General features: G+C 29.6%; 1 protein-coding gene across 1 annotated transcript; it reads right to left on the reverse strand.

Moving 5' to 3' along the window:
- Positions 1-5727: 5727 nt before the first annotated feature.
- Positions 5728-17546, reverse strand: LOC111624345. The gene is made up of 4 exons (XM_023367167.1): positions 17267-17546; positions 15334-15586; positions 7762-7826; positions 5728-5978 (listed from the first exon to the last, which is right to left on the reverse strand). Exons 1-4 carry the CDS (start codon positions 17451-17453, stop codon positions 5743-5745), a joined length of 741 nt encoding a protein of 246 aa, XP_023222935.1. The 5' UTR covers positions 17454-17546; the 3' UTR covers positions 5728-5742.
- Positions 17547-17781: the final 235 nt, after the last annotated feature.

The following is a 17781-nucleotide window of genomic DNA, read 5'->3' on the forward strand; positions in this document are numbered from 1 at the left end:
ATAATTATATATATTGAATGGCAGATTTATTATATATATATATATTTTGAATGGCAGACTTTTAATTTTAATTAATTCCTTAGATAATAACTCCAAACTTAAAAGACATTAAACGAAATTATTAAGTACTGTGTTTGGCCAGTACCAATGGCTATTTTCAACTTTAAAGAAAGAAATAATGAATCAGTTGTCTTATAATTTAAAATAAAAGTAACATTATAAAATTAATAAAAACATACAAGATGTGAATACTTACAATCGAAATATTCTTTCTTAAATTCAGGAAACATGCAGAAAAATCAGCTTCTTTCAGGAGATGAATCAAAGAATACTTTACAAAAAGATTTGAATTATTGATGTAAAGTATCAATAATTCAAATCTTTTTTAAAACAGAACTGCTATTAAGTTATTCCATAGCTTCCAATCTAACTCCTAATGACTTTTCTTCTTTACTCAAACTCAAAGCTTTAAAATGGAAGTTCGGCTTAATAGAACTTGTATAAGACAAATCTAAAACTTTTGCCATACGTGAAAGAAACTGATTTTCTGTTTCCTCAATGTTGGAGAAAATGTATTGGAGTTTATGATTATTATTTTGAAAAATACTATACATAAGTTTTTATTAAATCTTAACAAGTTTTGATTTTTTTAGCCCATTCCTGGAACTTCTTGAACACACACCTTGAAAATTTAAAAACAAACTATGCATGACTTAAAAAGTTCTCTCTCAGTTTAATACTTTCTAATTAATCAAAAATTTAACTTTTTTGTTACACAATCAGAATTATTAAAGTAATACCATTTAAATTACAACTTATCATTTCTTTCATTTTTAGACAATGATATTTCATTAACACATGCCCTCAAACTGAGGGTGTAAAAGATAAATTTTGAAGTATTCAAAGCGTTAAAGCACTTCCAAAAGAATTTTATCAGCAAGTTCTTGCTTATTTAAATAATAGTTACACACAGAGATGAGTGTATATCTATCTGCAAATCTTGCATAATCTTGGATATAAATGTTGTAAGGAAGAAATTCTAAAACTATGAATAGCTCTAATATTGTATGTACAGTATAGACATCATCTTTTCAGTATCTGGTTTAATTTGTGATAAAAAAAAGCAGTAGACTAGATCTTGAACATGTTTGAATATTTGTTTTTTAAATAAAAATCTGCAATAGATGAGAGTGAAAACAATTATTGATTAAGATAAGAGTACTTAACACCACTATAAAACTAAGTGATAGCAAATGTCCTGGATATCTCAAAGCCTTTTGTGCCAATTGGCCAAATTCACAAAGTATAAAAAGAGGTTCTCTATCAACAGAAGTGTTTAAAATAAATAACACTATTAATAGGAATAAACTAAGCAAAAAATAACATAACTTTTTATTGATTGTTGGACAATCATAGTAGTAAAGGCCATCTGACCATTGATAAAAGGTTATGTCATCATCAATGAGATCTATCAAAGACTAAGAAATTTTATTCTGTAATAACAAACTGAATAAGACAAAGGATCATCTAATAGTATGAAATCGAGCTGTTACCTATCTTGGGTTCAACAGCAAGTGGTTGGAAGAGAGTGCTAGTCACAAACAGTTATGTGATTGGAAAATCACAGGAATGATTTGTTACTGTAATTTTCTAATATCAGTAATTTTAAGGTGTGACAATTATATTTTACCAACAAAAATGTAAATATGCTACTGCTGGTTGCTAAGCTTAAAACTATTGTTATTGCAGATGTGTTGTAAGAAAAATGATTGAAAACAATTTTATAGCATTTATTATGAATTCATAACATGAGACGTCTTTATTATTATATTGGGAAATAAAAAAATAACTTTTCTTTTTCTGACTTTTGAATAAAACATTTTAACTTCATTTTATTCTGTAATAACAAACTGAAGTCATAAGGTGTAATTTATTATTATAATAATAATGTGATCATGATTTATTAGATTTAATTTTGAGTGATTTTAAAACACAGTTGAATCAGTTATCTAAAACATATTTATCTCTAAATTTATTTTTTCCCCTGCATTTTCAGTCTAAATTCAATATATTTTCCATGTTTATCTCAAATAATTTCCTCCCAAAACCTACCTCAAATTTCTGAAGTGTCACTCACAATTTTAAAGCTCAGCAACTGTAGTTTTATAGCATAAACTGAAGATGAGAAACATTTCTTGCAATACAGTTATAATTAATGCTGCTTTTCTCTGACTGGCTACAAGTTTCTTCAAATAAAATGCAAGCCAAAGTCAGATATCAGAAACTATTGACAAACTGTTAAGGTATGTCAAAAATTAATTTGTCAAAAGTTTTATTTATAGCTAATATATGTATGTGCTCTACTTGCTATGGTATTAATAAAATACTATACAGTAGTGCCTTGTATAACGTACTTAATCCATTTCAGATACACATCCGTTAAGTGAAAAGTCCGTTATACGAAACGCATTTTTCCACAGAAATACATGTTAAAACATATAATTCGTTCTGCAGCATAAAAGAAATGAAAATGGAGCAGTCACCAATTATGCCGGGTAGTCAGATGTTGTGAGGAGGAGGTGGAGGAACACTTTCTTCACACATTCATACAGATACAGACTTTTTACACATTGCAGCAGGTCTCTTTTTATTGTTTTTTAATAGGAGTCAGATTCAGGAGAGGCTACCGGAGCNAGGAGGAGGTGGAGGAACACTTTCTTCACACATTCATACAGATACAGACTTTTTACACATTGCAGCAGGTCTCTTTTTATTGTTTTTTAATAGGAGTCAGATTCAGGAGAGGCTACCGGAGCTTGCAGGATGATGATCTCTTGTTCCATCCTTTGTTTTTTGGCAGCTGGCTTCTTGAAAAACATGTCCAAGGTGGTCTGTTTCTCTCTCTTCTTCAATACACCTGTCGGAAATGACGGGAAAGGGTGTCATTGTAAAGATCATTCATCCTGTTGGCCTCAGCTGTGTTTGGATAATGAGTGTTATTAAACTCCTGAACCTCTCCCCATTTGACAAAAAAGTTTTTGTCAACTTTCTCCTTCTAATGATTTTTTGCTTTGTTTCAATTGAAATCACCCTTCTGTTTTTTAGAAGCCATGATTTGTACAACACTTGAATAAATGTAAATACCCTGCACTGAGGTGATGTACAGTATGTAATAAAGGGAGCTCTGTACTTCAGATATACTAATAATATATTCTAATAATACTAATATATTATAAAAATAGCAGATTGTTGTTGGCAACGACAAAAGAGTGGAAACATCATTCGCACTTGTTCACCTCACGTAACAGCCAGACAGAAAGTCCGTTATTCGAGGCATATGTTATAAGAGGCACCACTGTATTTCCAATCAAACCTAGTACTGTATTGTGTATGAACCTCTATATTTTGAAACCTGTCTTGAATTTGTTCCTTGTTCCCATGAGATTCAAGATAAACAGGTTCAACTGTAATACAATCTCAATCACTATTATCTACAAAGTTTGTGATGGACATTATTTTAGCATTCTATGCAGTTGTAATGATACTACCATATTGAGAAAAAATGCTTGTTTAGTATATACAGGATGATTCATAAAAGTGGAAACATACTACAAATATAACTTTCACATTTTTAAAGTTATAAACATGACACTTGTCTTACAGTTTACTGACGACAAATTTATTGTTAACACTTTTGTAAAGTTTGAAACTAATTTTAATGAACATTCAAATATTATCTTACTTGTTGTGTCAGATATATCAAATATTAATTATAAAGTTTTAGAGAAGGACAAAATTAGTCTAAATCTTGCCTCAAATCAATTTTATTGATTAAATTTCTCCAAGAATACATTATGAAACAATAAATCAACTTTATATTTATGAACAGTACAGAGTAGTTTACTTCTGAAATCCCCAGAATGAAAATTGTGCAGAGAAGTTTCTTTACCATAACAGAAGCATTATATCCAAATTTAATGTAATCCCAAAGAAAAAAGTCCAATGAAGTTATGTCTGATGAGCATGGTAGTAATTCCAGAGATCCTCCTCAATGAATCCAGTGATCTGGAAAAGCTTGATACAACCAGTCTTTAACCTCAGTGTGGTGATGGAATGGGACTCCATTGTGCTATAACCATAACTGTTGATATGAACTCAGTAGCAAATCTTGTCAAGTCCAACTGTTTCTTTTAAAATCATGATGCTTTATTGAAAATCAATCAATGAACCTTCATAAAGAAAATAAGCCAATTATCCTATGCTGGAAAACACATACTATAAATTAATACACCAATAAACTTGATGGATACTTTCTCTTAGCCAGAGTGAATTTTCATCTGCCCAATAATGTAAGTTGTGGGTGTTGACTCCAACCCTGAAATATCAGGGTTTACCAGTTATCAATACAGATGATGCAAAGTGTGGATTTCCATACATTTGAATTAAAAGTCTGTTAAAAGTTTGAAATAAAGTCAATTGCAAAAATCAACTTGTTTAGTAAAATAAGTTACTTGTAATGCTTGATAGCAATGAAGATGAAATAGGTAAATTCATTTCTTTTCAAAATCCACACTACAGAAGGATGGAAAATTCCACAAACTTCTGAAATGGCTCGTGTGCTGGTTTGAAGATTTGCATTAACTGCTACTAATACAATTACAGTATTATCTTCATTTATTCTTTAAACAGTATTTTTTGTGCAGAATTTCTAGTTTCTACTCTTACTATTTTTAGTATTGCAGTCTATGAAGGATAGCACCAAGTTGGATGCTTCTCTGCATACAGAGTAACAAAATATCATTTCAACCAATTTGTCCTTTGAAAACATGTTGACATTAGATTATGCAAATTAAACCAAGAAATTTGTGTTGTATTTGTAACATGTTTTTATTTTATGTTATACAGAGAAGTTTTTTAACATAGGTTCTTTGGGTTGCAGAAGTAAGTTTCTCTTCATAAATGTAAAGTTGACTTATTGTTTCATAATGGAGAAATTTAAGCAATAAAATTGATTTGAAATAAGATTTGGACTAGTTTTACCATTCCATACAACTTTATACGGCAAACCCTGCTAATTTGGATCCAGTCAACTCAGACTTTGCATAACTTGGACAAATTTTTTCAAAAAAATTGTAATTTAAAATTTCTTAAAAATAGAAAAATTAAGATCAATGAGTGTCTTTGCGATACCATACCTTATATTACTGTAATTGGTAATTTACTACACAGTATACAGCAATGTATACTGTACTGTCATAAAATTTTTTGAGCTAATTTCCTATAATAATAAATTAAGCAATGTAACTTACTAAAGCTCAGTAAAATTTCTGTATAGAGCTGGTCATAATAAGTTATGGTACTGTACTCTATGGTACCTTTATATTTTCCATGTCTTCGAAGAAAACACCCTGTTAACTCAATCTTTACCCCCTATTAGTCCAACTTAGCAGAAGTTTACTGTAATTGAAAAATTTGACATATCTGCCATAATAAATAAGATATTTGAATGACCTTCAAACAAGTTTTATGATCAATAAAAAATGTCAACAATATATTTGTCATACATACATGATTTACTAATGACAAGTGTCACTTATGAACATAACTTTCACATTTTTAAAGTTACAAGGTGTTTTCACCTTTATAAATTCACTCTGTATAAAAAATTATTTCAATTATTAGTACTTTTAAGCATAATAAATGAACTTGCACAAATGAATACAATATAAAAATTCAATAATTTTAGAATTTTCCATTAAACATGAAAAAACTTACTTTAGGATCATTTTTTGTAAATGCAATCGCCAGAAAAGAATTCTTTTCTTCTTGAATGTCAAAAGTAAATTTAACTGTATTACGATAAGTATCGAAGAAACCATACGTGATGGCATATTTACAGTTGTCAGCGTCACAGTCTTTATTTTCTGAAGCATATCTCATGCAATTCTTTCTGTTGCCGCATTCTTTTAAACTAACCGCTAGAATAAATATTTTTAATTATTCATTTGAGATAAGATAAAGTAAATATATTATAAAAATGATTACTTTAATTGCATGAAATAATTGTATAAATTTAATATTCACAAAGAAAAGTTTAACAAATACCTTATTTTAAAGCATATAAGATGTAACTTTTGTCTGGGTCTTATAATTAAGTTCAATCATCCATAGGCTAATGAATTACCCAAAGAACCTTCAGTATGCTACAGGAAACCTCCACCTAACCCAACTCTTGAACAGACTAACACTGAAGTTATTCTAGGTTACCAGTATGTATGATTTGCATGTACCTGATATACATGGTTACAAGGTACTTTTAATTGTAAAGGACTTCTGCTGTGTAATCTGTTTTGTGTTCAATAGAAAATACTAGTGGCATACTTTATATTTTTTCTTTGTTTTAGCTAAGCAGTTTTGCATGCATTCATGTAGACTATTTTAATGATAAATTTTAATTGCAAACAACTACTTTTAAACTCCTCTTTCCCAGATATATGAAAGTAAGCATTTTAATTTTCCTGTTTTTTTACACCAGAATACAGTAAAAATAATTTTGGGGTTAAGTGCCAAAGTCGTAGAATGGCTTAACACTTTCCCTCTAAATATTCTGTGCTGAAATATGAATGTGTCTTATGTCATAAAATACAGTTCTTTTTGTGTTTTAAATTTCATGTTTGATGTTATGCAAAACAAAATTGTTTTTGCAATATTTTTAATTCAATAAGATATAATATAAAAACTATCATATAAAATAAGATTAATTTTTAAATAAAAGGAAAAGATTTAGTTAATGTTTTAAAATTTCTTTGTAAAAACTTGCTGTTCAGACTCATGATTAAAATTGGAAATATATATTATATTTCCAATTTTAATCCAATACATACCAATAAACTTTCTTCCAGAATATCCTAAAATTTAATTAATTTATTTATAATTATTAAATTTACCAAGAGATGGTAAGATAACTGTGCCTAACTCCTGCCAAATTACTTATAATGAGAACTCTGAAGGTTGTCATCACCAATTTCGAAAAAATTTTGTGAACGTGTAGTATTTACTTATACTTAAACTCTCCCAAAGCTGCAGGATCCACTATTCAGACATTATCAAGAAAATCATGATAAAACTTTTCTAGAACTATTAATACCTGTGCAAAAGTGTTATTTGTGTAGTCTCAGCATAGCCTGATTAGTTGAGGTGTTGCGTGAAGAGAATTACTATATGGGTTTGAATCTTGTGTGCAAATTTTTTTACATTTAATATTTTTACATAACAAATTAACTTACTAATTAAATGAAATTCCATTAGAATAAATCTAGGATTAATATGGTTATTATAGAATATTTGAGCTTGGTTGTTTATGTACATCTATAACAATTTGTTAACAGAAATGGAAGAAAAACCAATACCGTAATGATTGAGATAGCAACTTCAAAACTGCATAACAATAATCATCTTGCTTTCAATGACCCATTCCAGAGGCATGGGATATATGGTGGAGTGGATTATATGAAGGTTTTATTTTTGTTCTTGCAATTTTCTCAGGATATACATAGTCATATTATCCACATAAAATTATGGAAGATGTTTTGAACTGTGTTAATTCTGATAACATTATTTAACTGATAATAAATAATTACAAAACAATCTCTAGTGAATGTGTATGTGTGTATGTTTGTGTGTGTAATTAAACATAAAATATATATTTTGATCTTTGAAAAGCAAAAAAATATAATTAATTTTATATAAGAAAATACTTACGATAATCTATAAATTTAAGATTTTTTCTAACTTCAGTATGATACTGTGAACCTGAATAAGACATTCTAAAAAACAAAAAATAAATTTATAGTTAAAATAATTATATACAATATAAAAAAATACATAATTTTGTACAACTATTTTATATTTTCTACATCTATAACATGTTTACTTCACAATCAAACACCAGTTAATTATGGTTTCATATTAATGAAATTTATAATTAAGATTTGAAAATTTGATATGGTAAAATAATCTGATATAAAATTAATTTGCAACATATTGTATTCAAAATGGCCATTCTGTTCTTGTCATAAAACTAGAGGAAACAAACAAAAAAATATAAAAAATTGAACTTTTTCTCACCTCTCAATAGATCATTTGATTTTTGTACTCAATTTGTAAAAACATACAAGGTGTCCCGTCAAAACCACATAAACTCTGCAAAACAAGAATCCTTGTTCAGAGTACATAAAAAAATGACTAAAGCCATATCTCTAAGACCCATAGTTTTCAAGAAATACACTAAACAAAAAGTATAATGTCACATCTGGTGAACAGAAAATAAGCTTTATTGGAAACAATAACATTGGTACTTGCATACAACATTATGCTTAAATAGGAAGATGCTCAAAATGACTACTATGCATATCAATACATGCAGGTACATGACAGAATGGATGACTGCATATGATCTAGCATCATGTTGACAACAAAAGTGAACACAGCATGAAGATGAGCAACAAAGTCACTTTCTGCAGTAACTAGGGTTCAATATACCAATTCCTTAAGGTGGCCTCATAAGAAGAAATCCAAAATTGTGTCAGATCTGGCAATCATAATGGCCACACAATTGTACCCTTACATCCAATTCAGCAACCAGGGTATTCCATATCCAACCAATCATGTACAGGAAAGCAGAAAATTATGAGTCAGAGATCCCAGTTGTGCCCAGTGGTACTGGAAATGTACAAGTTTGTACCTGTTAATAAAAGAAAAAAAAGTCACAGAGGTATGGTTTTTGGGTCATTTATTTTATGTACTCGAAGTAAGGATTCTCATTCTGCAAAGTTTATGCAGTCTTGACAAGACATCTTGTATAATAAACTAATAATAGAAGACAAAATCTGAATTTCACTCTGCTGTAAGCACTAATATGTGTCTACATTTATTAGTAGTAATATACATAAGAGTAAGTATAATGCCTGCCACAAAAACACATTTTTTACTTTAGGTGTAAAAAAAACCATTATGTTCCCTTTCCCTCTAGTATCATTGTGTTCCTCAAGCTTTAATTTGATATAGAGTTTGGACATTATTCAAGTTCGAGACAATTTCCAGTTATCCTGAAGACTGTCCTTTAATAAGTTGCCAAAATATATTTAAGTAATCATCTATTTAAACTGTAATAATAATTTAACATTATAAGCAGGTATTTTGTTCTGTATTGATTAAAGATAAGGGCGGTTTGACAAATTTGAAAAAACAACCAAGAATGAAAGAAACCTACAATTCTGGTTCAGAATTGCTAGTTATGCAAGTTGAATACTTCAAGCTAGGGAATCACTTCACACAATTTAATTTATAAGTTGAGAATTCAAATGAACTTCACTTCACTTATTAAAAAAAATTAATAATGTATATATATATTTCTTTCAATTAATAGTATAAAATTAGTTTTTCAGTCCCTCATAATAATAATCCAAGACAGAAGTCTGTATTTTTGTAATATTAAAATCAATATTTATGTGTATGTACAAAATTCAATAAATTTTATTTGATGGACAGATTATATATTATATATATATAAACAAACAACCATACATATACACACACTGTGTGTGTAAGAATTTCCTTAACTTCTGTATGTTGTGAAATCAATCAAATACTTAAATGAAAAACATTTAATTCAGTAATTCAACAGTAATATGTTTCATTTTGAGTGTATGCTTATCATGGTAACAAATTTCCAAATTATCATCAGCAGGTTTCTGCCACTTGTCATTTCTAAAAATAGATGTAGTTCAGATTTTTATGATTCAATCAATTATTAGAATTAAAGTATTTAATCCAAATTTCACTTATATCCAAAAAATGAACATATAGAAACTGATATAAAAATATTAAAGCCTTTTTTTGTAATTAACTTAAATGTTAAAAAGATTGTCATAATATTCTTTTTAAAAAAAGTTAATAATTGTATTTTAAGATTGTTTTTTATGATTTGAGAATGAAGAAACTCTAAAAATATTTAAAAAAAGGAATAAAATAATTTTTGTAATAACTCAGGATGTATTTCTTCATAATTCGAAGTTTAGACTATTTACAAAAAATCAAAATAACTTTTGAGTCTATCATTATCCTTTTTACACTACCACAGAAGTAAATTTTTGCTTTGAAGAACTCTTGTAAAAATTGTAACAATATGCAAATAATGTAGATACTCGTAACTACCACTAGAGGGCCAGAAGCAGTTTAAAAAGTGGATAAAAATGAAAAGGGTAAAGAATTTCTTTGTGTTTTTAATTGTAAAAGTGTCAGAAACCTACAAGAAAAGGCTGACACTTGATCTTTTTTAACCTTGTGAAGTTTTTTTTACCAATTTTTACCTGTGTTTAAGAAGAGTTCTTCAAAGCAAAAATTTTTTAAGACTGTTACTTCTGTGGTAGTGTAAAAAGGATAATGATAGACTAAAAAGTTATTTTGATTTTTTGTAAATAGTCTAAACTTCGAATTATGAATAAAATAATCTTTTCATTAAATTATGTATATTGTCTTTAAATTAATGAACTTTAACAAATATTTCAATATTCATTGATCGGTGACTTTTGAAACTATGGTGAAGAATCAACCATAGAAATATCACTTGTAGTTTTCAAAAATACATGTAGTTAAAAAAGCCATTGTATTTACAAAAATTACCAATCACTACATATTGAAATATATTATCACTGTCAATTTTTCTTAACAATTATTTAATCATCAGTAGTGAAATATCAATCATCACTAATAATTGCCCTCACTTGTTTTTAGTTGTGTAGTGAAACTTTGTACTTTGGTATCTTTGATTCCTTGTCCAACTTTAAAAAATAAATGTTCACATGTTATTTGTAAATGTAGAAATAGATTAGATAGAAAAACCAAGATGTTTCTTTTTTAAAATGCTAATTACAGTTGTCAATTTTATTATTTATGTGATTAATATAAAAATAAAGTGTTTTATGCAGAGGTTACCCAATTTTTCATTTTTCTTTAATATAATATTTTTGAAGATAATAAATGTTTATTAATATACACTTTGGCTTTAATACTTTTTAAAAATGTTAATGCTCATTTAATAGGTTGGAGTAAAATTAACCTCTCAGCAGTGAACAACGGATATATCCATCAAGGGCAATCATGTGGCAGTGGTGACGACAGATATATCCACAAAATTCTTTTACGGATATCGCCAAAAACTACAGTGAAAAAAATTCATATAAAAAAGAATTATGTAACAACAAAAAATGACTTTTCTTTACTAGACATAAATGTTTACAAAATCTTTTTCCAAAATGGTAATGAGAAAAAAACGTGTGGGAAAATACTTAAAAAATTTCCCACGTTTATACTCCACCATACTTGACTAAGCCACTGCTGAAAGGTTAAGAGTTAACAAATAGCTGTTGAAATGCACAAAATGACAGCCATCACAAATACAACAATAGTAACAATGGAAGTGCAAGCAGTGACAGTAAAATTGTGATCACAGCAAAAAAAATATCACCATGACTAAAATGGAATAGTCACTGATCATCATGAATGAAATCATTAAATATTGTATTTAAAACTCCTCCACCTGCATCAATGGAACTTCATTTAGCTGGAGAATATATCAAACAGAATTTCTTGAAAGTACCAATACTCCAGTCTTTGGTATGCTTATTTTCATTCCAGCATCAGTGCAAACTGTTTCAAACCTATCAAGATTACTCTGTAAATAACTAAGCAGAACCAGATCATCAATAAATGGCAGTCAACTTATTCTATGGTCTCTAAGAGTAACTCTTTTTTCAACCTGGTTGTGTCTTTCAATCCAGTCTATAGTGATTTTGACTTGATACTGTTTATACCAAAACACATCTCTAAGTAGTCATACAGAGGATTTAATGGCTGCTAAAAGGCTAGTCATTAATTCCATATTCATGCAATCCTTTCCATAACTTATTTCAAGGAATTTGGTCTTCTCAAGATCTGTAAAGCTCTATAAAGCTTTTGCATACTCAATTTCCAGACTTTTTCAGGAAGCAGTTTCAGATTATCCATAAATTTTTTCAGGAAAATTGAGCAATGAGATGACTCAATAATTAGAGCATTCACTCCTCTCAACCTTTTTTAAAATAATCCCAGTTTGTCAGTGGTTTGGTCTTTCCATAATCCCTTGCTACCTGACATTAACAGGATATACCACCACCATTCAACTTTTAACATATCAGGTTGTATTTTATCATCATCTTTTTCAAATTTAAATAATTTGTTTGCTTTTCTTTACAACAAATTTCAATTTTCAAATCAACAACAGACTTTTCAATTACTGACATAAGCTTTGCCCATGTGGTTAATTAACTTCTGCATAATCTTTTTCAAATGCATTTCAAGATAAGGATTTATAGATAATCTATGAATGCAGTAGTACCTCAGGATACAAATGCTTCAGCATACGAAATTTTCAGGATACGACATGAAATTCGAACATATTTTTGCTCCACGGTACAAACAAAAACTTACTGTATGACGTTACATTAGTTTGTTGGTCTCAGTCCACGTGTTTGCTTCATCATGGAAGGATCTCGCTCGATAAAGGAAATCTTGAGGTGAAAGTGACTGATTTTATTGAAATCAGAAAGTGACTGATTTTATTGAAAAGAAACATCCCGAAAAGGTTCACACTGGCCATATTGCTGCTCAGTTTAATGACATTTGCCTAAGTCATTTTAAAAAGTAGGCAAAGCCAATCCTCTTTGAATAGATATTTTACCAAGCGACCTCTATCCAGTGAAAGTGCTGGTGGAAGTGAAGGAAAGAAAGCAAAAAGCAGTGAATAAAAAATTTTAAAAAATATAAAAAACAGAAGAGATAAAAAAATTAGTGTTAAGTTATTTTTAAGTTATTGTTACATTATGTTATGTAAGTTAAGTTTTAGTAGTCTATCATTTCCCTTCTCCCTCTCCTCCGCCACCAGTTTGCACCTCCACCGTTGTCTATCCTCAAAGGTAAAATGCAAATAAAACTACATTTTTTATCAATTATTATTCTAATATGGTTATTTTTACATTACAACTACAAAATGAATTTTTCAGTGTTTTCCTTACTAAAGTTTTTTTTTTCAATGTACTACTTAGTTTCAATTTGAGTGTGTTTTTCGTGTTGAAACAGATTATTTGGTTTTACATGTAATCATATGGGGGAAAAATGATTCACTTTATGACATTTTCATGATAAGATCTCAGTTTAGGAACAGATTAATTTCGTATCTTCAGATACTACTGTATATGAAAAACAAACTGTTTGCATATAGGAGGTATTGAAAGCAGTATAATGAACTATGTATTTGACCATTCCATATACATATAGGACTGAAATTAATCTAAAGATGGGAGAGATAATTGAGAATAGGAAACAGAAAAAACAAAAAAGGCAGTTTAAGAGACTGAATGGAATCTGGCAGAATGACATTCTATTCAGCCAATGCTAAAATGTAGAGACTATCAAAAACAAATGAAAGAGGTTTGAAATGGATGCACTGACAATTATATGCAGATTATTCATGCATAAAATAAAAACTAAATAAACTAAAGAAATGAACATAAAAGGATCAATTATTGATGAAATAAAAAAATCAAGGAAGAAATATGTATGAATAAAACAGTTTTAGTTTGTTTTTCTCTTAAAAATTTAACTTTTTTTTTATTCTACCCAGTAGTCTATTTCCATGATAACCCTATCTCCATCAATGATAACCCTTATGGATTAACAGTGGAAATAGACCAAGCCCACCCCACCCAAGTGTACTTCTTAGACATTAACATCAAAATAGAGATCATCCATCAATACAGAAGTGTATCATAAACCAACCGCTCAAACTTTGTATATACCTGCAACATCATGTGACCCACCACAGTATAAGATGGCAGCGTTCAACACCTTAATCAAAAGAGCATAGTCACATTCCTCGTCACAATCAGCTTTCAATTCTGAAATGTGACACAGAGCAAATAGCTAAACAACATGGCTATCACATCTTATGCAAGATAAACAACAAGGTACTCCAACAACAATCCAACAACACCTCTCATTCCAATGATTCCCTGGTTAACTACATACCAATCACGTGCAACCTGGCACTTAAGGCCATATACAACCAGATAGCCAAGAAAAAGAATATCTGCTTGGCATTTAGGAGGTGTACCACAATATTTGATTGGCTTAAGAATGGAAAAGATGCTCCAGACAGCAACACACTTCCGTATACTCTGTGCCCATCATCGATCATAGAGACAACAGCAAAGTAATCTACATCGGGTCCACTAAACGCAACTTAGTAACTAGGATCAAGGAACACAAAGCGAACACCCTACATCATAGAAACAACACCAGCTTAGCGGTATACTCCTCCGACCCAGAAATAGAGCCGCTATTCCCTCTAGCCAGAATTATTCACACCACATTCTGCACAGAACACCTCAAATGGATAGAAGCCATATACATTTGCCTTAACACCCTCGGGAATAAGCATTGCATTAACTTCAAACAAGAAATGAAGATATCAACAGCATGGGAAGCCTTCCTCAATAAAACTCTAAAGTAACAACATACGGATAATGCGCAAGTCTACAATGACGCCATCAGTCACACGTGACAATGTTCCAGAAAGATTTTCCAAAACAATGGTTAATTCTAGACTGGAAATTCGAATTCATATAGGGAATTCATATAGGGAATTCCATAGTGCCTAAAGAACCACATTAGGTTCGAAAACATTTGCAAAGTCCTCTGAATTGGAGAAGAAGAACACCAGTTACAGGTAGTGAAGTTGGGTAATTTATCTACTCCGGTGTTAAAATTTCTTTATAGTTTAGATAATTATGATGCAAAGCAATTTAGTTTATCACCGACATTGAGCAAATACATTTAAATAATTAAGAATGATTAAAAAAATATTTAAGAAAAATAGAAGGGCAATTCTAATAAGCATTTGGCTTTACTTTGTCAATCAATCAGTAGATAAATACAAGAGCTGATCTTGTATTTTTAGTTAAATACTTGACTTTAATCAATTATTAATTTTTAGAAATTGCCTTATTTGTACATTAATTATATAACAGTAGGTAAAAATTGTTTTGTTAATTGAGTAATATACTTTTAAAATTTCCAAAATTTATTATAAATATATTCATAATGTCATTTGCTTTTGTGTTATAAAATACATCTTTAAAATTAGTCATTAATAATTATATTTAAAATTTTTGATTTGTTATATTATGTTTGAAATTATTGTAAAGACAATATTTAAAATAAGAATTCAGAACTTACGAAAAATAAAGTTCTCCTAAATCTTCAGCGGGACTTTTCCAAGCAAAGGTTATGTTTTCTTTTGTTTTATCATCTTTATTAATTATAGCAGTATTAATGTCAGATTTACATTGTACAGGGGAAGCAGAATCTGACCATTTTATAAACTCTCCAACTCCAATATTTTGTTTTTCCTTGCTCTTTATTAATACAGTACACAAAAAGTGTTCTACTCCTTCCTCTTCTGCATCAGGTAATTTATGATAAAACTTACCTAAAAAATAAAATTTAGACATTTCTACATTCTATATATGAAATAAAATAAAAATTTATAAAATGTAAAAAAGCTATAAAATTTAAAATTCATAACATTAAAATGCTAAAAATAAACAGAAATTAATTGTTTTATATGTCAATGCTGACAAAAGTAAGATAATCTGGTTTTTGTTGTTTTTCTTTAACAATAAGAATAAAAAGTTTTAAATTTAATATTTAAAAATTAAAATGCTTATTAAAACAAAAACTGCAAAGAATCCAATAACTTATAAAATATGCAATCATTAAAATTGGGATAAATATATATAAGGCAATTGTAGAAAGCAACAGAAAATAAGTATAAGTATTAAAAACTACATAACTATATGTTAAATTTTTATTGAATGAATTAATATTTTTCAAAAAAAGCCTGAGAATANCCTAACAGGGTACGATGACCTAGGTTATTGAGATACTGTACAGTAATCACACGTACAGACAGACAGACACACACACACACACACACACACAGATTGTTTGGAATTTCATATTAAAGAGATGGCATCATCCTACTATCCTTCTAACAGGTTTTTTCACTCTCCCTTTATAATAATTTTCACAAATGTTTCCTTAAGCAGAAAGTCTGCATTTTTATTTTGTTTTTTTTAACTTCAAAATTTTTAGCAGAGAATCCAAAACCTCCAACAATAAAATTACAAAGCTTGCCAACCTGAGGAAATTGACAGTCCATCATTAATCTGCCTTTAACAATGTACAATATAGATGGGTGAGGCGACAAGGTGACTGCCTCAAGTAGCAAAATGACAGACAGTAAAAACGAACATTCAAAAATGTTAAAAGAAAAAAAAAATAAACAAGTCAAATACAACAATGTCCCACAAGTGTACTTTAAAGTTGCTTATAGATAGTTCATACAAGAATGTTGCACTAGAAGTGCTCCATATCGACAACCATTCTAGAAGCAGGGGCAACAAAAATCAACTTTGCCTCGGGTGCAAGTTACCATCATGCCAGCACCGAATACAGACAAGAGGGAGCAGTATTTGTAATCTATCTGCAACCACACAACACAAGAAAAGAAAGCAGTAAACAAACACTTTAAACATAGTTGTCGTTATCCTCAGGTAATATTTGGGCCAGCAGAATAGTCCATAAAGCCAACCTTTACTGCAAAATACTGAAAATCTACTTTATTACACTTCAAAAGCAGTTAAAATCCACCTTTATGGGTGTGTCAGAATGTCAATAATTTAAACACCCCATTAAATTACAACACCAGTAAATATTTACGAAGGTTTTTAAAGGACATTTTACTAATAAATTAATAATAATGTAAGAATAGAAATTCCTCGTTCTTTTCTATCATCGGAAATCGAACTTCATCCGCAATTATCTAAACAAAAAAGCTTCAACTTTTCTTCCTTCGGTTTAACTCATCCACAAATTTCGAAATTGTTGATTTTTGTTGGCAATCAACGTGAAAAAATGTATAGATAAAGTATAAAAGCTGAAAGTAAAAGTATTAAATTACAAAAACGAAAGTAAATTAAATCAAGCAACGGGCGCGTCTCATCGCTTTGCCACTCGTTAAGCGATTTTTATAGTAAATTAGAAGATAGCAGCACGTGACCAATATAAGAAAATATTGCAAATTTAACACACAAGAAACTGTACTCACAGTTTATGAATCGGCCTCTTCCGTAATTCTCTTTATCACAGGTGAAAGTGGCGTAGACTTGACTAAGTTCCATTAACTGACGATCCGGCGACCTGTCTTTACACGCATTCTTCTCGTAAAACGAATTTATGGAATAAGCTACCGATATAACTATTAATAAAATGAACAAAACAAGAAAAAGCTTCATCTTCGAACGACGACAACTTCGATTGCGACGGATGCCATTCGACAAACACGAATTCTAGCAAAGGCGGAAACGGAAATCGAGAGGTCACGTGATGGGCGAGATTGCGCACTTTGATTGCTGTGATTGTTCCTCTTTCGTCATCTTTTTAGAAATTACTGTTACACATTAAAATTTATATTATGACGTATTCGAGCTTAAAGATGATTTATCAGATCTTCCGGTGCTATAAATTAAAATTATTTTAATTCTTTTGTTAAAATTGTATTGAGAATTTAAAAAAGATTTTTTTCCAAATATGCGTTTTGCCATAAGTGGGAGAACTATTTAC

This window comes from Centruroides sculpturatus, unplaced genomic scaffold, assembly GCF_000671375.1.
Source record: "Centruroides sculpturatus isolate CEXI.00-Female unplaced genomic scaffold, Cexi_2.0 scaffold9, whole genome shotgun sequence".
NCBI lineage: Eukaryota > Metazoa > Arthropoda > Arachnida > Scorpiones > Buthidae > Centruroides > Centruroides sculpturatus.

Coding starts and splice junctions, on each gene's coding strand:
- LOC111624345 (XM_023367167.1), bottom strand. CDS start 17,453: ATGAAGCTTTTTCTTGTTTTGTTCATTTTATTAATAGTTATATCGGTA. Junction 15,587..17,266: donor AAGAGGCCGATTCATAAACT/GTGAGTACAGTT, acceptor TTTATTTTTTAG/GTAAGTTTTATCATAAATTA. Junction 5,979..7,761: donor TCTTAAATTTATAGATTATC/GTAAGTATTTTC, acceptor TATTTATTCTAG/CGGTTAGTTTAAAAGAATGC.